General features: G+C 39.4%; 1 protein-coding gene across 1 annotated transcript; it reads left to right on the forward strand.

The window, feature by feature from the left end:
• elapor2a (endosome-lysosome associated apoptosis and autophagy regulator family member 2a) lies at positions 1–24667 on the forward strand. The gene is made up of 22 exons (XM_058388346.1): positions 1–174; positions 5889–6009; positions 7307–7496; positions 8070–8217; positions 8340–8429; positions 8579–8684; positions 8804–8956; positions 11555–11643; positions 11727–11907; positions 12108–12236; positions 12530–12620; positions 14103–14205; positions 14349–14486; positions 15066–15329; positions 16709–16882; positions 16964–17144; positions 17836–17932; positions 18077–18178; positions 19409–19535; positions 20186–20364; positions 21530–21695; positions 23285–24667. The coding sequence occupies exons 1-22, from the start codon at positions 37–39 to the stop codon at positions 23351–23353; spliced, it is 3036 nt and encodes a 1011-aa protein (XP_058244329.1). The 5' UTR covers positions 1–36; the 3' UTR covers positions 23354–24667.
• The last annotated feature ends 256 nt before the right edge of the window (positions 24668–24923 follow it).

Below are 24923 nucleotides of genomic sequence, written 5' to 3' on the forward strand. Positions count from 1 at the left end.
CTCTCTCCCTTCCCGCTGATAGCTACTTATCCCTGAATGGTAGGCTTAATGTTTCTCAGCCGGTCTAGGGAAAATCCAAGGAAACAAATGGTGTTTATGTGGTGTTTGTCGTGGATGTGTCTCATCGTTGTAGGCACTGTGAGATCTGCGCATAACCTGCCTCAGTGTGTGGAGGTGAGAATACACCAACACTGTGTGTGTGTGTGTGTGTGTGTGTGTGTGGTGCTGATCTATTTTGTTCTACATGATCATATGCTTCTGAAGGCTTTCTACAGCTTACTGATGTTATTTCCATGAACACATAAAACTGCTGTGTTTATTCTGTCTATCAATTCTAATGGATTTTCTAATTAATGTATATTTTTTTAATGTGCTCCTAAAATCCTATAGAGATGTCACCTCCATAGAAAAATAGTGCAAAGTGAACCATTGAGGTGCCTATAAACTGTTTATGAATAATAATAATAATAATAATAATAATAATAATAATAATAAAAACAAATTTCATACCACATTTAATAAGAAGGTGTTGCTTTATTTGCTAGAACTGCACAACTCTGTTCTAGTAGCCTATAGGTTGTGCTTGTTTTAGTAATGGCTAATTCACAGGGATTAGTGACCGGAAGAAGTTCCACACAATCAGAATTAAAAAATGACATGGAGAAGTTTTCTGGGAAGAGTGACTTTAAAAGGGCTATAAATATGTATAAAGAAAGGGATTTTAAGAAAGGGTTTTAAAAAAATAAAATAAAATAGAATACTATACAGTAAAATAAAAATGAAATAGAATAAGATAAAAACTAACAAAAGAGCCAATTACAATAAGAGAAAAAGTAGAGTAGCAAATAGCTGTACAACTGACCAGTGGAAAAAAGTAGAAAAATTAATAACATAAAAATTAATAACAAAAACAATTAAAAAAAAAAGAAAATGCAACATAGAAAACAGTACAGTTACTGATAAAAAATAATGGTATGAATATAGGATGACTCTTATGAGTAACTGTTATGAATAAAGTGCATATTTGTAACTATGTACAGATTTTTATTTTGTTTTATATATTTTAAAAAACATAAAAAATGTAATTTAAAAAAAAATATATATATATATATATATATATATATATATATATATATAATTTTTTTTTAATTTATTTTTATTTATTTATTTTTTAATGTATCCCATATATGAGGAAAATTCTGTCCATGCTGCTTTAAATTCTGGGCTGGAAGTGCTATCTGTAATATTATGCTAATGGATGAGACCATTTCCATTGCAGTAAGTGCTGATTTTCAACACTTGGGTCATGCCTGCGTTTTCATCTCAAGTACTTGATGATAGGTGAGCCAAAAATAGTTTCTCTCAAACAGCTCTCTGTAAATCTGAATGCATCCTTGGGTGTTTGCTCCTGAACAGAATGAACAGAGACTCAAGTAATTAGCAAAGAGAAAGAACTGAACATTAATGAAAATGAGCATGTGTCTAGTTCATTGTCTTTATAAATGAGTCAGCAGACTGCTGTTTACTTATTGAGTGGCGTGATAAAGCATTAGTCCAGCAGTCTATTGCATTGATCTATGTTAATGATAATACAGCTGGCGTTCTGGGAAAGCAGTAACACCACTGGTGAGAAAAGTGCATAAAAACCATATGGAGATGAATTGTTTTAAAAAACTTAAGTAGTCATATGTTTTTCAAAGCAATATATATATATATATATATATATATATATATATATATATAATTTAAATGCACAAGTCTGCAAATGTAGTAAGCATTGCTTCTACAGTTCATCTACTGGATATGTGCTTGCAAATGGATTCTATTTTTAATATCAAATGAAAAATGTATTCGGCTCAATTTACCGTAAAACAGACATATTGATGTACCTAATCCCCATGGCACTCGCTTATAGCTCTGTTTTGCTTCCATAGTCCAATAACTTCATTCAGATGCATACTATCAGACACTCATCGGGTGTCAGATCACTGTATACGCAGGTCATCACAAACTTTACATAGCAGGACACTAATCCAAAGTAGATTAAGTCAAAAATGTTTGATTTGCCAAAGCAGTTTCAGTGACCATCTCAGTACACAAACATACACCGATCAGGCACAACAACCTGTGTAATATCATGTTGGTCCCCCTTTTGCTGCCAAAACAGCCCTGACCCGTCATGCACTGTGTATTCTGACACCTTTCTATCAGAACCAGCATTAACTTCTTCAGCAATTTGAGCAACAGTAGCTCATCTGTTGGATCGGATCACACGGGCCAGCCTTCTCTCCCCACGTGCATCAGTGAGCCTTGGCTACCCATGACCCAGTTGCCGGTTCACCACTGTTCCTTCCTTGGACCACTTTTGATAGATACTGACCACTGCAGACCGGGAACACCCCACAAGAGCTGCACACCCCACACTTGTCCATTTTTCCTGCTTCTAACACATCAACTTTGAGGACAAAATGTTCACTTGCTGCCTAATATATCCCACCCACTAACAGGTGCCATGATGAGGAGATCATCAGTGTTATTCACCTCACCTCTCAGTGCTCATAATGTTATGCCTGATCGGTGAATATTTCAGTGAAAATCAGTTATGGGGAATACAAAGAATTATGCAGTGTCTTCAAATCCTGTGCCAGTGTATTCTCAGCTTAATGTAGGATTACAGAACAGACAATTAAGGAATAAAATATGACAGGGCATCCACTTTGGCAATGCCAACATAACATAAAGTTGCTTATTTTTTAATTACAGCATGTCCACAGAAGTATTATTCATCTCACACCGAGCAATTTATCACTGCTAACATTTTATTTTTATTTGTTAACAAATGACACACCGTACATTTTAAGTTTAATGTTATTAAAAGTCCAGAAAACAAGCTAGTTCCTGTTATGACTTAGGTTACCTTTTCTACACAAGCCTTTTGTTTTTCTCTCTTTCTAGAAACTTCCACAATGAAAAAGAATGCTAAAGCCATGTTAAAGCCCTCCATAGTGAAAACGGTCCCATGCTGGAAAACATAAACACCTCTGACTATTACAAACGCCTGAAGACTCTTCACAACAAAGCTAAAAAAAAAAAAAAGTGGAGTGTCCACTATAAAAGACACTGTGTCAGTGTGTCAGTGTCTGACCCGAAAATGTATTAAGACAAGTGCGTTAATATAAATTTTACAACTACTATTGTAAGGTTTGTTCTGTTATATACAATAAATAAAATAAATAAATAAATAAATAAATAAATCTGAGAAATCAGAATCGAGCATTGAACACTGAAGTGACATTAAGTGTAATAATGAATAAACATATGAATAAAATTAGTAGAGGGTTAGGAAACCTGTTTATTTTGAGCTCTGATATCAAAGTATAAATGTTGTAGCAATTTCATAAACATTCATTTAATCGGAGTATTTTTGGCTCAGGTTCACTGAGGGATCCAGTAGTTCTGGATGGAGCCTAGTTCTGTAGTCCTCTTTATAATACGATCTGGAAGTCTTCATCAGAGATAGGGTCAGAGTTGGGGTAGAGGAACTAGATAGTATAATACCTGAAGAGCATATTTTTAATAACGTCTGTTACTTGGCAAACATTTTCAAGACTTGTGAAATATGTGATTTTTTGGCTATTATGCATCCAGGGAGTTTAATCTGCTGAAATGCTAATACTGTACATGGGAAGATTATTCCCTCATGTCTTGACTGAAACCTAATGTCACTTGCAGTTCAGAGATAACAACCATGAATGCACATTCATCACGTTTAGAAATGGTGGGAAAGTTGATATTGAATAATATGATGAATAATCGTGTTATCACCTACATCTGAATTTGAAGTAGATTACAGTCCATTAAAAAGCTGGCTCCAGTGCAATGTACAAACTTAGGAGGGTTATTTGGATAGTTAAGGGTTCTATATGGAACCGAGTTTATTGGGAAACCTTTGGATAAAATGCTTGTTTTATCCAGAGCACCAAACTGACAAATGCATAAGGTTTTTCTGTAGATTTAACGATTTTCTCCTATAAGTGTCACTGTTTTTATATTAATATGATGACCTGTAGCCTGGTATTCTGTGTGCTGTGCCAGGCAGGTTGGTAAAGCTGTCCTCTGCCCTGCTGTTGGTTTGCAGGGAATTTTATGGGTTTATCAGTTTCCTCCTGATGGCAGACTTTCCTTCCTTCTGCCTCAATCAGCACCAGAAGAGACTGGTGTGTCGTTTTTGTGTGATTTATTCTGCAAAAGTATGTGTGCTTCATACGACTACCAGTCTGTGAAGTACACGACACATGAAGGCTCATGTCTCAGTCTGTCTTAAATATTCCAGCAGATAAGAGACATGAAAACAGGTTTACATGATTACCTCAGATTCGGATGGCCATCAAGTCCAGGATAAAGTCCCACAATTACAATTATTATAGTACAAATTACATTATTTAATATCCAAATATAACGCTCAAATCACCACTTGGTTGCAAGAACCTGAAATTCAGTCCCTGAAAACCTGTGGTCTGTACTGAAGAACCTTAAAATATTCTTCATGAAGGAACTCCCAAGATCCCTCTACAAGTGCCAGTGAACTTGTTTGACCTTACAGGAAAAGTGCATTGTTGTTATACTCTCTTACACTGATGTTAAATATAGGGGGTGTACCAGTGTTTGGCATGAAGAATTTTTTATTTAAAACCATATAAACCATAGTCAAAACCATAATATGTACTTATTTTGATTGTTTATGGATAGAATGCTGGGTTGCATTGCCACCTCAAAGCTCCAGGGTCTCTGGCCTTGAACCTGAGGTCGGGATACTGTCTGTCTGGAGTATCTTTGTCTGCATGTGTTTTCTCCAGGTTCTCTGGGTTAATCTAAGTCACCTACTAAAAACAAACAGCTAGGTGAATTGGCTATGCTAAATTGCCCTTAGTTGTTAACGTTTGTGTGTGCAGGATCCCCTGAGACGTAACGTCTGACCACCTTTTATAGTAAGTCTAATTAAACCTTTAGGGCTTCATTTAGCTAAACCTTGTTTTAATCACATTTCCATATTAAGAACTAATAACATAAATTGAGCTGTACTGCTCACACATTACTGGCACTCGTGAAGGAAGTAAAGCTCCCTACCTCATAAATCAACTTAACCCCTGCCTAAAATCAAATCAATCCCATGGCCTTTTTACTGAAGGTGGCATTACATACATGACCTTGAGCCACAAAACCTATGACCTTGAGTCATATGAGTGAAATGATGGGATAAAAATATATAAAATGTATGTATATAAAGAAATAAGGAATTTTCCATCCAGACTGTATTCCTGCCTCACTCTCAAGTGTTTCCAGTACAAGCTCCGGATCCACTGTGTCTCTGAACAGGATGAAGCACTTCCTGAAAATGAATGAATGTTTATTAATGTATTAAGCTAATAACATCTATTAACAAAATACAGAAGTAATACTTTTAGGAACGGGTTTACAGTTCATTTCTGATGGTAATTATGCATCCTTTCTCCTGTCTTTGTCTTATTGTAATATTTTGCCTTTCTTCCTCTCTGTCTTTCACTTCTGTAGTGTCCTAATTGCTCTAAGGTGGTGTTATTTGCCATGGTGTTGGACTTGAGTAGGGAAAAGGGTGTGGTGGCACCGCAGCATATGACTCACATCCATTACTTTTTTTTGCTATTGTTGAGTTGAGTGTTTACATTGGCAGCACATAAGGTCAATGGTCACTGGTCTATCATCACATCTATTGTCCACATCCAGTGATACAGAACCTCTGTTTCTCTGGTCACTTTGGCCAAAACAGAGTAACTATTAGTGTTTGAATATATAAAAGAGTTTTTCTGTGTGTAAGTGTTAAATTGCTTGTGTGTTTTGTGTGTTTGCAGGGGGATTACTACTTTGAGTACACAGAGTGTGACAGCAGTGGCTCCAGATGGAGAGTGGCCATTCCTCAGAGGCCAGGCGAGTGCATGGGACTGCCAGACCCTGTGCAGGGCACTGACTGCAGTAGGTCCATGTGTGTGTCTGTATGCGTAGGAAGTAGTGACAGATAGAAGGCTCATATTTTGGAAAGATTTTATTCACTGTTTGTTGGCCAACACCCAAGAAGGGCTTGATTATTCACAGAAATCATGACAACAACATGAACACTCCAACACTTCAACAGCAGGGTGCTTTTGCTAATACATTTCTCACCCTTATCTGCTGAAAGGAATTTCCTCTTGGACTCTCTTGGATGTTATTTAACCATTGTTTCTTTTTTTTTTTCTTTCTCTGAAGTGATATATTTTTGCCCACCCTACAGAGACCGGTTAATGGTCTGTTATTGTTTCCTTAAACATGTAGTGAACCAGGTTTCCGATTATACAGTACTCTAGCCATGCTTAGCTTGATCTTTTGAAATCTGGGATGCCCTTGATAATTGTATTGCAACCAGTATTTTGCTCAAAATATTTCTGTAAATAGGACACAAGCTTTGGTGATGAATTAATTTCTGCCTAAGCTCATACGACTCATTTTGTTAATCTACTGAGGATCTTGCTGTACTCCAGCATTGCCTAGTATGCACTCAACTCTACTGTTTATACCAGAGAGCACATATCAGATTATCAGATGAACTGTCCATCTGCAGTTGAAGAAAGTGGCTTCCTTGTCTAAACACTGACTGGCCACTGGGTGGTAGACATCATCACATGGGTCTAAAGATGGGCTGGATGCCCAGGCTTTACTGTGACTTGTCACTCTAGGAGGATCATCTCCTCCTCATGGGTATTAGTTAGAAGCATGCTGCTTCAGAAAGCCCGTGATTTCTGTTAACTGGACATCACTGTATGCCTTTTCCATGTTCTACAAGGTTAACAGTAGCTCTCTCACTGGAAACAGTGCAGTGATCATGTCTGAACACCTTTTCCATGAGTGTTCCTCATGACATTGTGGTATATGTTATATGTAAGGCAGTTTACGTGGAAGTTGTGAAATAGAATGTGTGGGTCAATAACTGTGGTCTGTGCACAATGGGGTTCCTTGTGAGAAGGTTGTCTTAGAGCACCGTTTATTACACATTTTGCAATATACAACAATGGTGTGAGTTCCTAGGAAAGTGAATGTGCAAGTTCACAAGGTGATTGTCACCACACCACAATACCTGCTGTTACACACATACCTAGCTGTATACATTTAGAGAGCAATTATATGTATATGTGTTTGCATGAGTGGGCCAATCACAGTGCTCTTAAAATGTCTTCACAGAGTATGCTTAGTGATATTGTACTAACTTGCGAGTGATTAAAGGTGTCTTTGGCAGCATTCTCTTGTGAAGCTGGCGAGTTTTTGGAGATGTCTTCACAAGAGTGCACTCAGTGTGCAGCCGGGTCCTTCTCTCTCGGCAGTGGCATCCGCTTCGATGAGTGGGAAGACATTCCCCCTGGATTCAGCAGCCTGGTGACATCTCTCGATAACGCTGCAAACAGACACGAGGGGCCGAGCTGTAACGGGTAAGAGGCATGTTGGTTTTTTCACTGCACAGTTATAAGAAGTAAAATTGTTTATATTGCATTCAGATTTCATTTAGAATTTAGTTTAGTTTCATCTAAAATTCAGTTTGGAGTCAGGGACATAACTAGGTTTCACATTATTGCAGAAATGTGACCCACTTCATTGTTAATATACCACAAAGCTGAATTTGAACTCCTCCAGTTTCTGATCTTTTATACATAAAAGTCTAAAAGGGTAAAATCATTTGAGATATTAAGCTTCCAGTGTTTGTGTGTTTGTCTGAGGTTCTCGTTAGGGCAATAAATCAAGCATGTGGGCTTGAATATTTGTAAGATTTATATGGAAGTAATTGGATTCGATCCAAACAGCAGTTATGATCACAGTAAGGCCAAGTGTTCAATAGTTTCTTTTCTATGTGAAATATACTTTAATGATATTTGAGCAATACAAATTAATAACAAGAAGGGTTAGACTTCTTGGCAGCAGAGGAATTGAGCTCTGCTTGTTCTGCATTGTTTTCATATAACTTTATTATTTTTCTGTGTGTGTACCGTGTCCTGTTTTCTATTCAGCTCCTCATGGATGGCCCGTGGTAGTTACGTGGAGTCTAACCGAGACGAGTGTAGTGTCTCTCTTGTCTATGCTGTTCATCTCAAGAAGCCCGGCTCTGTCTCCTTTGACTATCAGTATGTGGATAACAACATCTTCTTCGAATTTTTTGTAAGTAGCACATCAGTTTCAAACAACTTATGAACCGTGACAGAAGGTGGCGGAGCTTCTTTAAATGATCTAAAAAGAAATTGAATATGTGTGTAAGTTTATTATACCGGTTACTGTAACAGATTCAGAATGACCAGTGCCAGGAAATGGACAAGACTTCTGCTAAGAAATGGATGAAGCTGACAAACAATGGAGAGTGGGCCAAACACACGGTGCATAAGTATTCACATGCCTACACATGCTGACTTGATTTGCATTTGCCTCTGAAGTATTTCTTACGGAATGTAAAATCCTGTAAAAATCTGTTCTGTGGTCGGTGACTGTGTGTATGTTTAAAGCAGGGCCATTTTCACCCATGCAGGTCAGTTTGAAATCCGGTACAAACGTGCTGTATTGGAGAACCACAGGAGTCACCGTGGGAGCTAAAGTAGTCAAACCAGTGCTGCTAAAGAACATCCACATAGAAGGTGCAGTGCTTTTGAAAGGAAATATTGATCTCATTTAAATAGCTTAGTTGACTCTAATGTAGTTTTTATCCTCTGTAATGTCATTTCTATTCTATATTCCTCTATTCCACTCTCCTCAGGTGTGGCATACATGTCGGAGTGCTTGCCCTGTAAGCCGGGCACGTTCAGTAACGCTCCTGGCTCAGCCTCGTGTAAACCATGCCCCAGAAACACATACTCAGGCAGGGGAGCCAGCTCCTGCACTCCCTGCGACACAGACACACACTATGCATGTACGTACATCACCGCTGTAATATATACTGTATTATATGCTTATAAATGTTGATTGCTGCCATGGAGGTGTAACAGTTTGTTTAAGGTTTAGATCCTCTCTAAGTGAGAACAGTGTGATGTTTATTCTGCTCAGTCAGATCAACAGGCTGAAAATACGCTTGGTTGATAGTTACACTGAATGTCTCGGACTAGGTCTACATATATGAACCAGTATGAAATTTAATAAATAATAATAAAGCTGGTCAAAGGTCGATGAGGGACTGGTGTCATATAAAAGGTATTATTATTTTCACCTCAGGAGTTCCCAGAATAGGCTACAGATCCACTATGGCTCTGATCAGGATATATAATGCAATAGTGAATGAATGATAATATCAGGTGATCAGAAATTAAGCAGACACCTATAGGGATGGTTAAATAGAGCTTAACAGAAAAAAAGTCATATACAACAAACAAGTCTTATAAAAAAAACTTGCAAAATAACTAAATAACATACTCTAATAATGCTGAATGTTTAAAGAAAAGCAAATTTAAATGATGTGGGATTGCAAGTAGTGCTACACAGTATAGATGAAATATACTGTACAATATGCAGAGAAATATGATATAGGTTGCTGAATATCAGAATTGTTGCAAATCTTTCGGCTGCTACCTTGTGCATGAGGGGTCACCACAGCGGACCAACTGGTCCATACAACAACTTGGCACAGGTACAACCTGATACAACCCTCCCATTTTATCTGGGCTTGGGACCAGCACTGCATCCAGCGGCTGGGATTTGGTCATTGGCTGGGAAGCGAACCCGGGCCTTCTGCATGGTAGGTGAGAAACCTAGCACTGAGCCACAAATGCCCAATTGCTACAAATTTTGCAATAAGTGCAATTTTTCAGTAGTGCAGTGGTACAGCATGGGTTGTTGGCTTAATCCTGCATTTGAGTTACTGTCTATACCGAGTTTCTCCCTGTGTTTTCCTAATGCCGTTATAGATTTTCATCTGGGTTTCTCCAGTTTCTTTCCACCTCCTAAAAATGGGCTGATGTACCATTCAGGGTGCCTGGGTGATGCTTCATGACCAGTTCTCTTAACAAAGACTCCGGATACACACATTAAATGATTATGATAATGCTAATAGTATGAATAATTATGCATTTCGCCTTGTTGTCAATAGATCCATTACTGTGAATTCCACTCGGAGATTAATAAAGTGAGCTATCGTTCTCAAAAAACAAAGCAAAACCGAAAAAAACAAAAGAAAATGTTAATTTGGAATTAATGCACTAATTTATCTGTAGTGATCTATCTATATGTCAATTCTGATGCCACATTCATGCAAAATAGCATGATCTAATAAAACAAGCAGTGTGAGCTTCTCTCTGAGAAATCTCAGTGATTAGTGATTAGTGCACCACTATATTTGTGACTGTTCATCGTAGCAGTATGTTACAGAATAATACAGCATAATATACACTATATTGCCAAAAGTATTCGCTCACCTGCCTTGACTCGCATATGAACTTAAGTGACATCCCATTCCTAATCCATAGGGTTCAATATGACGTCGGTCCACCCTTTGCAGCTATAACAGCTTCAACTCTTCTGGGAAGGCTGTCCACAAGGTTTAGGAGTGTGTTTATGGGAATTTTTGACCATTCTTCCAGAAGCGCATTTGTGAGGTCACACACTGATGTTGGACGAGAAGGCCTGGCTCTCAGTCTCCGCTCTAATTCATCCCAAAGGTGTTCTATCGGGTTGAGGTCAGGACTCTATGAAGCATTCAGTGTTCCTTTCACTGGAACTAAGGGGCCAAACCCAACTCCTGAAAAACAACCCCACACCATAATCCCCCCTCCATCAAACTTTACACTTGGCACAATGCAGTCAGACAAGTACCGTTCTCCTGGCAACCGCCAAACCCAGACTCGTCCATCAGATTGCCAGATGGAGAAGCGCGATTCGTCACTCCAGAGAACGCGTCTCCACTGCTCTAGAGTCCAGTGGCGGCGTGCTTTACACCACTGCATCTGACGCTTTGCATTGCACTTGGTGATGTATGGCTTGGATGCAGCTGCTTGGCCATGGAAACCCATTCCATGAAGCTCTCTGCGCACTGTTCTTGAGCTAATCTGAAGGCCACATGAAGTTTGGAGGTCTGTAGCGATTGACTCTGCAGAAAGTTGGCGACCTCTTCGCACTATGCGCCTCAGCATCCGCTGACCCCGCTCCGTCAGTTTACGTGGCCTACCACTTCGTGGCTGAGTTGCTGTCGTTCCCAAACACTTCCACGTTCTTATAATACAGCTGACAGTTGACTGTGGAATATTTAGGAGCGAGGAAATTTCACGACTGGATTTGTTGCACAGGTGGCATCCTATCACAGTTCCACGCTGGAATTCACTGAGCTCCTGAGAGCGACCCATTCTTTCACAAATGTTTGTAAAAACAGTCTGCATGCCTAGGTGCTTGATTTTATACACCTGTGGCCATGGAAGTGATTGGAACACCTGATTCTGATTATTTGGATGGGTGAGCGAATACTTTTGGCAATATAGTGTACAATGGTTTGTATGTTTTTGTCTCTTTATCCTATATGGACCAGTGGAGGGATCTACAGAGTGTAAGCCCAGACCGGCATGCTCGGAGAAAGACTACTTCCAGATCCACAGTGTTTGTGATAAAGATGGCAAGGTAATGCATGTAATACAATGTTTTATTTGCAACACTGATGGATTCAGTGTATTAACTGTGTTCTCTCTGTCTGTGTGTATCAGACACAGGTTGTGTATAAATGGATCGAGCCTAAGATCTGTCTAGAGGACGCTCCTGATGCTGTAACACTGCCCCCTTCTGGTAAACGCGAGCCATGCCCACCTTGCAACCCTGGCTATTATAACAACAACACTGCTACATGCTCTCCTTGCCCACAAGGAACCTACTCGGAAGGCCTTAAAGGTGATTCCCAGAATTTATTATAAATGTCTTTCAGTTGATGCCATCATTCAGGCAGATTGGTTGTGTTATATCCATGTTTCTATATGTGAGGGCTTTCATAAAATATAGGGAAGAATTGAATAAATATATCTGTTGGTTGTTCATGAATAGAAAGCTAGTGCTGATGTGCTGTGTGTTTTGAATTTTGTGTCACCCTCTAGCGTGCCAGCCTTGTCCTGCAGGCACAGAGCCGGCCCTGGGATATGAGTATAAGTGGTGGAACACACTGCCCTCTGGCATGAAGTCGTCCTGCTTCAATGTGGCCAACACCAAGTGTGACAGCATGAATGGTGAGAGAGAGAGAGAGAGAGCATGAAACTGTATAGAACAGCTTATGTGGCATAGAGATGCAGAAGCTGTCAGTAACAGACAGATGGCACTGTTGCACCAGGGGCAGCTGTTTTAGGCTAAATGAGCCCCAGAAAGAATTGTCCTCTTTTTTATTTTTATTTTTTTCCTCAGCTGCTTTGCTTGCATGCATATGAATTGCATTTCATACACTTTTTATGCAGTCCATACTTTACTGATTTGTGTGTGTACTGATGTGTGTGTGTACTGATGTGTGTGTGTGTGTGTGTGTTAGGCTGGGAGGTAGCAGGTGATCATATTCGTTCTGGAGCTGGAGGTTCAGATAATGATTACCTCATCCTAAACCTTAAAGTGCCTGGATTCAGGTGAGACAAACCAGCTCTCTATAATGATCTGGTAAAGTTTTCCAGTGTCTAAAATCATGAGAATATACAGTGATGTAACATATCTACCTACTAAAGAGTGGGCTATTTTTTAAATAGTATATATATATATATATTGGGTTTTTACCAAATAACCAACCACCACCATCACCACCACAATAACATGAATGCATCTGTAAATAGAAATGGAAAGAAGAGACAGCTCAGTCCAGGTTTTCCAAACACAAAATACAGCTTGAAATTACAAAAGCATACTTTACACTAGCGTAAGTGGTGGCATACATGGTCCTAATCGTTGAATTGCATGCAAAAGAATCCAATTCATTTCGAAACGATTCTCATATTTTTACATTTTAATGTATTTTTAACCCTGAATCCAGAGTTTAGACACAAAGGCAAATTGAAACTTGTAGCTCTGGTTACATTTGCCACATTTTAAGTCTTGTATTTAACACAATAAATGGCCATAATGTTGACTGGCATCAACACAGATTGTGAGCATGAGCACAGGACACAAACTGTCTGCAAAAATGTTTGTACAACTTGGAAACAGAAGTGAGCATTGAAAGTGAGAATGACAGCGTCCACTCGATATCTGCCAATATTCCGAGTTCTGTCTCTAATGATGAGTAAGGAATAAAACATGACACCGCACGGGTCTAAGAAAAATAATCAACAGTGATTTGATCTGAAGCAAAGCAGCATTATTGTTACCACCCTGCAGTGTTGATGCCTATTATACTACAGCAGTTTTCCCGAGAGTACATGATACATTTTATTCGTTTATAGTTACATCGTTTGTCATCGGACATTTGCAAGATATTATATAAAATGTCCTTTTATGACTTGTGTCATAACGGCTGCGAACGTTAGTAGCTTTATTTTTCTCTCTCTTTAAGTTCATAAGATAAAAACTCACCTTGCCATTTTACAAAGTAACTGCAAAACATTCCCAGTGTCCGAAAACAGCTTACCAGTACACTGCTGTTCCTCTCTCCCGACACAGTGGAAACAGACTTATCGGACATTTTCATTCAGTATAAACAAATTCATTACATGATCACTGATCAAATCTGATATAAAATAAGTCAGGGTGCTTTTGGTTTTCAGTGTGAGATCTCTGTTTCTCCCTCTGATGGGATAATCTTATTGGTTGAAGATAACACCTTCTAATATTATAAACAAGCACTTGTTGCATCTCAGAGAACAGAAATAGGTCTATATCATCATTTACTTTGAAGATAGAAATATTTGGGTGAAAAATATTGAACTTTTCTATGAATATGTTGCCCCTAATAGGCTAAGTGAAAACAGAAATACTTATAAAAAACTACTTTCAAAACATTAGCTTTTAAAAGCAAACAAGCAAAAATCTTTTTCACTAGCTTGTAGTCTCAGGATTTACGTACAGTCCTGTTATGAAAAGGCTGCAGTTGTTAAAAGTTTTCTTGTTACGTGGCTTAGGTTACCGACATCAGTTAGTGGAACAAGTGGATCTGAGTTTGGACGCATCACGTTCGTGTTTGAAACCATATGTTCAGCTGACTGTCAGCTTTACTTCATGATGGTGAGTGTGTGTGTGTGTGTGGTCCATGTGGAAGTCACACTTTTATCAGCACTTACATCATCCTTGCCATGTTTTGTTCCAACTTTAGTTTGGGTTAGTTTTCGGTCTAAGGAAGCTCGTTTGCATATGTGTTGTTTTCGCAGGACACAGGCAGACGGAGCACAAATGTGGTGGAATCGTGGGAAGGCAGTAAGGAGAAGCAGTCCTACACTCACATCATGACTAAGAATGCATCTGTGTCTTACACATGGGCTTTTCAACGCACTAACCAAGCTAAAGATGTATGTGTACGCACTCAGACTTCCATATATATATATATATATATACGTATATATACTTGGGTTTAGTTAAGCACACAGTGAGGATTTAAATCTGAAATTGCCCTCATTGGTATTCAAACCTCACACATACAGTAGCTACAGATTTATCCGTAACACCAAAGCCGTGTCTCGGCAGTGTGTGATTCTGACCTTAGACTTAAGCCCATTTTTCTTGTGTGATATCAGCTCGAACGAGGAGAAGTATTACGTCCAGTGTCACTGTCTGATAGTTCACGCCATGCTAAGATGTATGTTTTGGATTGAGGCCAACATTAAAGATATAAATATGGCACAATTCATTCATTAATTAACCGTATTCATCATCCCTGTAATATCCATGAAACCTTTTTCCCAGAGAGAAGCATCCTAATTGAACTAAATTTAAATTTCTGTGTAAACTAACACACAGAAACAGTAGCCGATTACCCCTTAAACAGCACATCTTTTGAATTTTGCATTGATGTTAACATGATAATTACATCTGGGCAACAGTATATTTGCATTGAAACCTAATAAATGAACGTTTCCTGTCTCTCTTAGGGGCGTCAGTATATCAACGACATGGTGAAGATCTATTCAATTACCGTAACGAACGCTCTGGACGGTGTAGCCTGGGCATGCAGGGCTTGTGCTATCGAGTCTCAGCAGCCAGGCTCGGCCTGTGTGCCATGTCCTGCTGGATATTATATAGACGAGGAGACTAATCAGTGCCAGGAATGCCCACCCAACACCTTCCTCTCAGGCCATCACATCTACGGCCAAGACGCATGCCAGTCCTGTGGACCAGGTGGCCACAGCAACAAGGTACAGTCAAAGCTTCTAGCCATGCAAGAGTAAAATCAGCTTGCTGATCTCACTGATATCCAGTGTTTATGACTCAACGTCTTGTAGTGTGGGCTGGGGGAAACACTGAAAACACAAATTTGACATCATATACTGTAAGAAGGTCCATGTTTAGTTGAATCATCATCCTCTATGTTTGTTCCTGTGAAAATCTGGAAGTTCCAAGAGGCATTGATCTGATTGGTTGGAACACATTGGAAAGTATGTGATGTTTTCATTTTTGTAATGCGGGAGGGTTAATGACTAAAGGACGTCCTTGACTAATATTGTGGTTTCCCACATTTTCCATTTCAGTTAAGAGTGTATAAATCTTAGAGTGCAGTCTATGCATAAGGTGCTTAGTGTTTTGTCTATCTTGGATAGGCAAGGATACCTGGAAAAATCCCAGCAGAGTCCCATGCATCAAAATATACAGTAGCAAGTTTATGTTCTGAGAGATCCCTGCAGAGGCATTGTTTCCTACTGAACCTGAACTAAAGATTTAACACCAGCTGTTCATTCCACACAACCACTCAGATGTTAGACTTGCAAAATTCTTGCTTTAACTTTTTGATTGTTTATGGCATGAATTATAAATGTAGTTGTTGTTACTTTATCATAAATATTTCACGCATAAGATGATAGAACTTTGGCTCACTAGGATTCAGAGAAGAAGTCTGACTCGTGTTGTTGCCGCTACCTCTGAGCTGAGATCAGGGAAGAAAGTGCCAAAAGAACCAGACAGTGTCAGTGTTCGAGTAACACAGCTCTTCAGACAGCGAGTACTTGCATGCTTGATTACTTGAATACTATGATAAATGATCCAACATCATTCAAAGTTTTTTTTTGGCTCCCACACTACACTAAAATTCCTCAAACCCCAATGTGGTATCGATAATCACTTTATTTATTTCTCTTATGGTATTGTCATTTGGGTAATTTCAATTAAGAAAGCAGTAGAGATTATCCCTTCATAAGAGCAAATTGGAAAGCTGTTGTTATTTTTATTTATCAGTGTGCTAATGTTGTAGTAGCTGATTCCAGCAGAGAGGAGTGCAGACCAAAAATAGATCAAACCACTCCAGATGTTTCATGCTGGAGCCCCGCAGCAGAACAATGGGATCTTGTAGATGTGTATGATTTGATTGGGTCCTATTTATAAATTTCAACTATGCTTTTTATTGATTTGGTTGGTAGTCGCGGAGTTTGTGCTGCTTGATGCGTGGCCAGCAGAGTGAAACAAGTGAAGGACTATTTAATGGAATTTAAATAAGGCAGTCTGTAGACAGTGATTGCCTTGCTTGTGAAAGTGTAATGTATTGTGTAGGACTGGCTATGAAATGCATTCTGTTTGTTCTTAGGAGCACAGCTTGTGCTACAGTGACTGTTCGTTCACACACAAGGAGCTCAACCGAACTCTGCAGTATGATTTCAGTCCCATGGGCTCCACCGGCTCAGTCATGAACGGCCCTAGCTTCACTTCCAAGGGCACCAAGTACTACCATCTATTCAACATCAGCCTGTGTGGGACAAAGGTATACACTCACACACAGGTCTGCCCTGGGATTATGTAAAGTCAGATATTTTCATTTTTGTTTGATTTCTGTTCCTTCCAGGGTCACAGGCCAGCGATCTGTAGAGATAATGTTACAGACCTCTCTGATAAAGATCCTCACAGTGGTGAGGGCAACTACGTAGAAACCTTTATCTGTCAATCAACCATCATTCCCTCGGATGGGCGGGGCTTCAGGACGGGTCTTGCCTCACAGTCGATCAGTCTGGCAGACACATTTCTCGGTATGTTGATGACAGGATTTTACATTATTTTTCTATTAGAAAAGTAATACAGACACTATAATGAAGACTGTAGCAGTCAGTGCACCAATTCTGTTTGTGCCGTCTCATCTTCGATGGTCCAAAAACTAATCTTAGAATTAAATTTGGAAGATATGACTGTATGTTTACTTGGCAGACCATATGGCTAAATGCATAGTCTTCTTCTTTTTAAAAATCTTTTTTTTTTTTAAATCTTTTTTTTTTTATGCTAATAATGCTAACTCCTCCGTGTTTCCTAAAATCCACAACAAACTATATTTTTGTCTGTGTTAAGTGTGAGGCAGTTGTTGTGGCTCTTGCTCTGTTACCACGCTGTAGGTGGTTTCATCATTGTTGCTAATGAGACCAGATACAGTGTGGCCCAGAGCAAACGCTACAATTCAGTGGCTGTTTAATCCAACCATATGGTCATATAAACACTTATTCTTTCAGTAAGCATGCCATTGTTCAGCGTACCTCAGCACTGCACAGTTTTAATTGATAGCTTCTTTTCAAATAATCTTTCTGTATCCTGTAAAATAAATATCCACATTAATCTAAGCCACAACGGGGATTCACTGAGCGCTTGCTTCCTGTCACCTTTTATTATCCTTGCTGTGTTTAAGTATATGTTTCACAGTAAAATTTCACTTTCTTTGAAACTGTTTTCCAGGAGCCACAGTGGAGAAATCACTGAATGGAGTAAACGCTAGACTAGAACTCTTTCCCACTTCATCCAAGAGAGTCCCAGATATCAACTACTTCTATCGGTATCAGCACAAGTGATAGAAACAGCTAACTTCTTTCCCTTTTTATTAGCATTATATAAAATCTATGTGGGAGCCATTCTGTTTCTTTAGCCATACTGTTCTTTATATAATGCACTAGATTTAGTGTTGTGCTAACTTGTGCAGATCTCCACAGACGACATCTTCTTGCCAAAACGGGCGAAATACAGTGCTCACGCTACGCTGTAACCCTGAGAAGTCGTCTAAAGGAGAAATATCTGCACCCAGGTATACTAACTTTATATGCTCTATGTGCCGAGTCTTTACAGTACAAGCTTTAAATGAACATTAATCTTGCTCTGTAGTTGAAGCCGCTGTGGCGAGGGAACCGCAGTGATATTTCTGCTTTGTCTGCAACCAGCCTGCCCTTATGGAACTATGAGGTTCATTCTTTCTTTAAACATTTGGCTTGCATTATGAAGTCCCAATAAGACACTTCTTATATTGGATCATATATCATAAAGAACACTCGAACTAGAATAAAGCTTGTGTCTTGGCTCCACGGGCAACACAACACGGTTCTTGGGATACTTTCCTACTTTTGTAATATTACCCTGACTCTACAGTTAAAGTCTCTACACTACAGTTTGTGGTGTTTGTGTTTAAATATGATTTGCCTTCATTTTCAAGGGTAACATGGTGGCGCAGCAGGTAACGTTGCCAGCGCTAGGATTCCCGGGTTGATCCTGAGCTTAACTTGTTGTCAGAGTAGTGTTTTTCCTCATAGTTTTCATCCACCTCTTAAAATCATGAATGTATATGTGTGCATTTCCTGCGATGGACTGGTGTCCCATCCATGTGTGCATTTCCTGCAATGGACTGGTGTCCCGTTACCATTTTGTGCCCAGTATTCCAGAAACAGTCTTCAGAACCACTTGACCGAGTGTCTTTGAACCACTGCCACTGTCTTAAGCTTTAGGATGTTTTTGATGATTGTTTTCTTTTTCCATGATCTTTTATGATTGTGAATCATTTTTACACCACCAGCTTTCTCCTAGGTTAGTCATAGTCCCCCAGGTTGAGTAACCGCTAATGCACAATGTGAAATCTAACATGTTTCCACCACACTAATACAACACCAGAGCAGCTTAATGTACCAACTGCCCTCTTCTGTACACATGGACGTCAATGATTTCCTAGTCTTGCTCTGATTGACAGATGAAGAAGGATGGTTTTTTCAAACCAGAAAGCAGGACGAATTATACTATCTTGGACTGTCAGCTCCAATGCCTGTGGCGTTCATTGTCGCCACTATTAGGGCAAACACTTACAATTTCACCACTTGGGAGTCTTCTGAAAACAATTCAGAGTTGAATTATTTATTCCAAAGTTTAATTAAATTCTTGATTATTGGTGTGTGTACTGTACTTCATGGTCAGTCAGTTGACAGCACTGAGCCGTCAGCTTCTGTGTAATCGAGTAGCAGAGCTGTGTTACTGTGTGTGTGTTGTTTTTCAGAGAGTGTCCTGCAGGGACCTGTGATGGCTGCACCTTTCACTTCCTATGGGAGAGTTCAAGTGCCTGCCCACATTGCACTGAAGAAGACTACCACCAGATCGAAGGAGCCTGCAAGGGAGGACTGCAGGTGCTCTTTATTTAGCCTGTGACAGTTTTCATGTTAAATCTCTAGGAGTAGTAAGAAACATCCATGAATGTAATGTTTCACCACACATGCAGTTAAGACTCCTGGATGTCAAAATGTCAAGATACACCTGATGAAAAAAGAGACAGTTCCTTAAGCATAATAATGGATGCATTCTGGACAAAGACAATGATCCTCAAGTTGTTCTACTTTAGTTACCAGTAGGCGTTCTTACTGCACACAAGCCTTGCCTGTTTTGGATGATATGGAAGATGTATTCCATCTCAAAATAAAAAAACAATCTACAGGGAAATGCTGTGTATAAATTGCATCCATGTAGTGCATCAGAATGAGCCAAAAACTGTAACTTCTCAGTTACTACTAACTATCGGCGGCACAGTTCTGTTATATCAAACAATTCAGGCCCAACACTTCAAGAAGCTGGGACTGATCCAATTACATAAATAATGTTACACAGCAAAATGATGAGAAGTGTATCACTCAATGCTTTAATCACCATATTGCTTCACTTTTCATTTAAGTTAAACACCACGCAATTTGTTTGCATGGCTTGTCCCGCCTACTTCCTGTTGCCAGTGATCACTTCACCTCTTAATGCTGAAAACCACCAGCTTGCATGTTTCTCTTTTCAGGACACTCTGTATGTGTGGACAGAGCCACGACTCTGCACAGGAGGAGTATCTCTGCCAGCAAAGAGGAGCAAGCCATGTCAGATGATCGATTTCTGGCTGAAGGTGGGAGCTGTAGTGGGTGCGTTCAGTGCCGCTCTCCTTGTCACTCTCACATGCCACTTTTGGAAGAAGAACAAAAAGTAAGACCTTCAGCCGTATGATCTTAATCATCCACTCAGCTTTTTTAGGACACTGGGCTTATACTTTACGGAGAATTAGAACGTCCACTGACTGCTCACATTGCACAATTTGATCTCGATGAAAGTCACAAAGTTGCTCACCGTCTATCTATCTATCTATCTATCTATCTATCTATCTATCTATCTATCTATCTATCTATCTATCTATCTATCTATCTATCAGTGCTTCTATAATATTATCTATCTATCTATCTATCTATCTATCTATCTATCTATCTATCTATCTATCTATCTATCTATCTATCTATCTATCTATCAGTGCTTCTATCTATCTATCTATCTATCTATCTATCTATCTATCTATCTATCTATCTATCTATCTATCTATCTATCTATCTATCAGTGCTTCTATCTATCTATCTATCTATCTATCTATCTATCTATCTATCTATCTATCTATCTATCTATCTATCTATCTATCAGTGCTTCTATCTATCTATCTATCTATCTATCTATCTATCTATCTATCTATCTATCTATCTATCTATCTATCTATCTATCATACCTGACTTGTTTTCTCCTCTCAGTGATCCTCTTGAGGAACATGACTAAGTGGCAGCATGTTTTCCTTGTACCTTTGGGGTTGGGGGTTCAAATGTGTGTGCAGAGTTTACATGTTCTCACTGTTCTTCTCAGACATGTTGCATATATCTAATATTGTGTGCAACTGTGTCCTGCAAAAGGGTTGGTACCCTGTCCAGGGTGTTGAGAGCCTTGTGCCCTGAGTGCCCTGGTGTATGCTAAAGGCTCTCCATGACCCTGTGTAAGATAATCAGTACAGAAAATGGATGGGTAGTAATCTAGTTTGTGGTTATATTCAAACTTTTTCACCTTTCTAATCCTTCAGTGTGTGAATATGCACACCCATCTTTGATGGCAAACTGATCGTAATAACTAGGCTTCTTATATGCACATTGGGTTGTGACACTTTACACAATTCACAATCCAATTCACATTTCAGACTTGACGTATAGCGACAATGCAACAAATAGTCAGTGAAGGCAAAGTCCTCTCCCTCCATTTTTCCCTAACCCTAGCTGATGTTATGTTAAGAAATTTTTAGTGACCTGTTTGATTCCCATTTTGTTGCTTGTTCCTTGTCTAGGCTGGAGTTCAAGTATTCCAAGTTGGTGATGTCAGCCAATAAGGAGTGTGAGTTACCAGCAGCAGACAGCTGTGCCATCATGGAGGGCGAGGCAGAGGAGGTGGAGGATGATGTTGTTTACACCAAGCCCTCTTTACTGGGCAAACTGAAGGCCATCGCTAGCAAGGTATACACTATACCATGTGGTAGAAATGATGAACTGTGTATCATTCTTTCAGTATGTTCTGTGCTATTAAGAATACAGCTCTCAGTGTGGACATCATGCATTAGTGACACAGTGCTGCTGAATTCTTGATTCGGTTTGGTCAGAAGGTGTTGATTCATTTTCTTTAGGAGCAGCTTAGGCACTAGGTTTAATATTAGCACATTTCGAATGAGTCTATTATTAGACTTAGATGATGTAGAATGTCCCCCATACAAGTCCCTGTGAATACGTTGTGACCAGAGAAACAAGCCAGCGCATTAATATAAACCTGTAATTTGAATTACACCTGAGGCTACTGTCAGAGCTGCTGTTATCGAAAATTAATCACAACCTAACACCCAATCAGATTTGAGAATTCAACAGCGCCGTGGTATACAGAGGTTTAAAGGAAATCTTAAGTTTTAATTTATCATGCTGCGTATTGAGTCTCCCTCTTCAGTGTGGACTACTGGGGAAGGTAGAGGTAATTTGTTAGGGTGGTGTAGTTAATGCGTATATGTGTTGCCTCAAAATTAAACCTTGCTTATCTGTGGAGTAAAAATGTCTGAACACAAGAAATGCATGCTTTTTAGAAAGACAGAGACCTTGGATGAACCTGAGACAGACTTCTTCCCTCTGCCTCTCTTGATGTCTGGGTCCCTCTCCTTTTTAATGCTCACAGCAATAGCAAAATCTGTGCGTGTGTGTGTGTGTGTGCGCAGCTGTGTGAGTATGTGCCTTGATGTTTAACTGAAGCCTGCTGAAGTAATCACTGAGGGGCTTCTTTAAGATTAAAAGACTATGTTGAGCTGCAGGGAAAGATGCAGTGTGCCACGTCGTGTTTGCAGCCAATTAGCGAGAGAGAGAGACAGAAATACAGACAGACTGAGAGTGAGCTAGGAAGGACTTTTTTTCCCCCCTTTGGAAGTGGTATTGTTGCTTAATGAAATACGAGAATATAGAGCACAGAATGAAGCTGAAGATGAAGAAGTCTCCCTGTGTGAACACAATTAAATCTGCGTTAGCAGACAGAGACCTTTTCAGACCGCAAAAATGTTAATTAAAGTTGATTAAACAAGTAAATCAGTGGAATTTAGTAAACGTAACCACATAAGTTCTGCTAATCATAGTGGTAAATATTCACTAGGTGATTTGAACAGATGATGTGAATGCTTAACATGCACCATGTTGATCTCCATAATTTGTGGAAAAATAAGTGAAGGATGTTAAAGTGGACCTCGTAATAAAAAGCCTGTCTTGAGAGCACTGGGATTTTCAGCAAACAAAAGAGCTTGGTATTGAGTAATGATGCCCTTGAGCTGTGTAGGCATGTTGCTGGGCTCGGACTCCGTTGGTGGTAGATTCCTTCCTTTCTTTTCCTGTCCGCAGCCACATGAATACAGTTGAATGTGTGCGCTGGTTGTCTAGGTAACGTGCGGTGATGCTGCCTCGTCCTTGGGCAGGATAAGGGCCGTGCATTTGGAAACGAGCTGACCTCCCGGGCCAGGGTCCAGCTCCGTGCGCCTGGCTACATTTGTTCCACCATGTAAACTGCATGTCGCTGTTTCTAGGGCAACGAGCAGAGCTCCGAGGCCGTCCAGCTGAAATCCTCCCAGCCGGAGAAATGGGTGTGGGGATAGAGGGAGGAGGAAGAGCAAAAGAGACATGGTGGATGGGTGGACGGATGGATAGAGACTTTGAAGCCGCTCTTCACTTGGGAACATGTACGCATGCAGTGGCACTAAGCCAGACAGTGGAAGAGCTTTGGAGAAAAGAGCCGTGGGGATTTGAGCCAGAAGAACAGAAAAGCAGAGCCTGTGAGACTGTGGTTCTGTTTGATGTCATTATCATGTCGCCGTGCAATCTGCCTGTCTGTTGGGTTGTGTGTCTCCTTTTGTAATAATGATATAATACCATTTAGGATTTGGGACTTTATTAGAAGGTATATGGTACTGTCTGGTGCACACAAATGCTGGAATTCAGGAACAATTAGGTAATATTTGAAATATTTGCATCCATGTAAAACATACTGGCTGTGTTTGAATGTGATATTCTGTGAAGGTATAGTCATGAAATCCAGACGGTCCAAATCAACTAAACAAATGGAAATAAATCCACTGTAATTACACCTCTCTTAATTAAATAGTCAAAGTGATCTTCAGGAGATATGATTGTGTACGTTATAAATTGGCGCGCTCTATGTTGGAGTAATTAACCTGTCAGCTTTGGCACTTTGATGGATTTAAATCAGGATTCCATGATATCGGTCCTGATGAGCTGCAGTCCAGCAGAGTTTGGAGTGTTTCTTGCTGAACAACTGATTCATTTAGGACTATTCAAGCAGGAAAATCTTTTAAACTGTGCTTGAATCCAGCTCTTAAGGGTCTGGAGCTGGTCTAAACATACAGTCCAAAAGTATGAGACCACACTGAAAATGTGGGATTTTTGTTTACAACAAAAACTGACAAGAAACAGAAAGTTTAAGAATTCTGGAAACGTGAATAGCTTCAATATTCTGCTCTATTTCTAGTTCGGTGTGTTTTTGACCTAGAAGTAGAGGATTTAAACCTTCCATTGAGGCACATTCACTTCTGATACTATAATCCATAATCAAATATATTGTATTAAGTCAGAAAATAGAAGCATTTTTTTCAGGAGGTCTCAAACTTTTGGACCCCACTATACTTATTAGGATTATTAACTCCGCCCACTGAATGCTTCAATATATACTGTATGTATGGACGTTTAGGAGGTAAGGTAAGACCTCTTTAGACAGGATAAATTGATTGTAGCAGAGGAGGATGGAGTGCCTTTGCTGATCTTTTTCATTTTTGATCCCATTGAAATAATTAATAGTATTGAATGAATATTCATATTATTTCATATTGTGCTTGAAGTGAACTGAAAGCCATAGCTTTGTGTTGAAATGAAATGTTTGGTTTCCTGATTTGGGTTTTGATAATAAAATTCCGATTTGCACTAAAAGTGTGTCATTATTCGGCTTTGTGTCAATTGTGTCATTATTTACTACAGTTTTGAACCATTTTTTTTTTTCAAAGAATGTGTATATCCTTTTTTTTTTTTTTAGTTATTTCTCCAAACTTTCTGACTCTAAATGTCATCTAATATTTGGACTCAACTCCTTGTTCAGCTCTCATATGGCGCCTGAGACTGGACCAGAATGGACTGACTGAAAACCTGAGAAATTGC

Source organism: Hemibagrus wyckioides, linkage group LG04 (genome assembly GCF_019097595.1).
Source record: "Hemibagrus wyckioides isolate EC202008001 linkage group LG04, SWU_Hwy_1.0, whole genome shotgun sequence".
In the NCBI taxonomy this organism is placed as follows: domain Eukaryota; kingdom Metazoa; phylum Chordata; class Actinopteri; order Siluriformes; family Bagridae; genus Hemibagrus; species Hemibagrus wyckioides.

Excerpts from the sequence above, each read along its gene's own strand:
- elapor2a (XM_058388346.1), top strand. The coding sequence starts at position 37 with ATGGTAGGCTTAATGTTTCTCAGCCGGTCTAGGGAAAATCCAAGGAAA. Across the intron at positions 12,237-12,529 it reads CAAGTGTGACAGCATGAATG|GCTGGGAGGTAGCAGGTGAT; the intron begins GTGAGAGAGAGA and ends TGTGTGTGTTAG. Across the intron at positions 19,536-20,185 it reads CCTGCAAGGGAGGACTGCAG|GACACTCTGTATGTGTGGAC; the intron begins GTGCTCTTTATT and ends TTCTCTTTTCAG.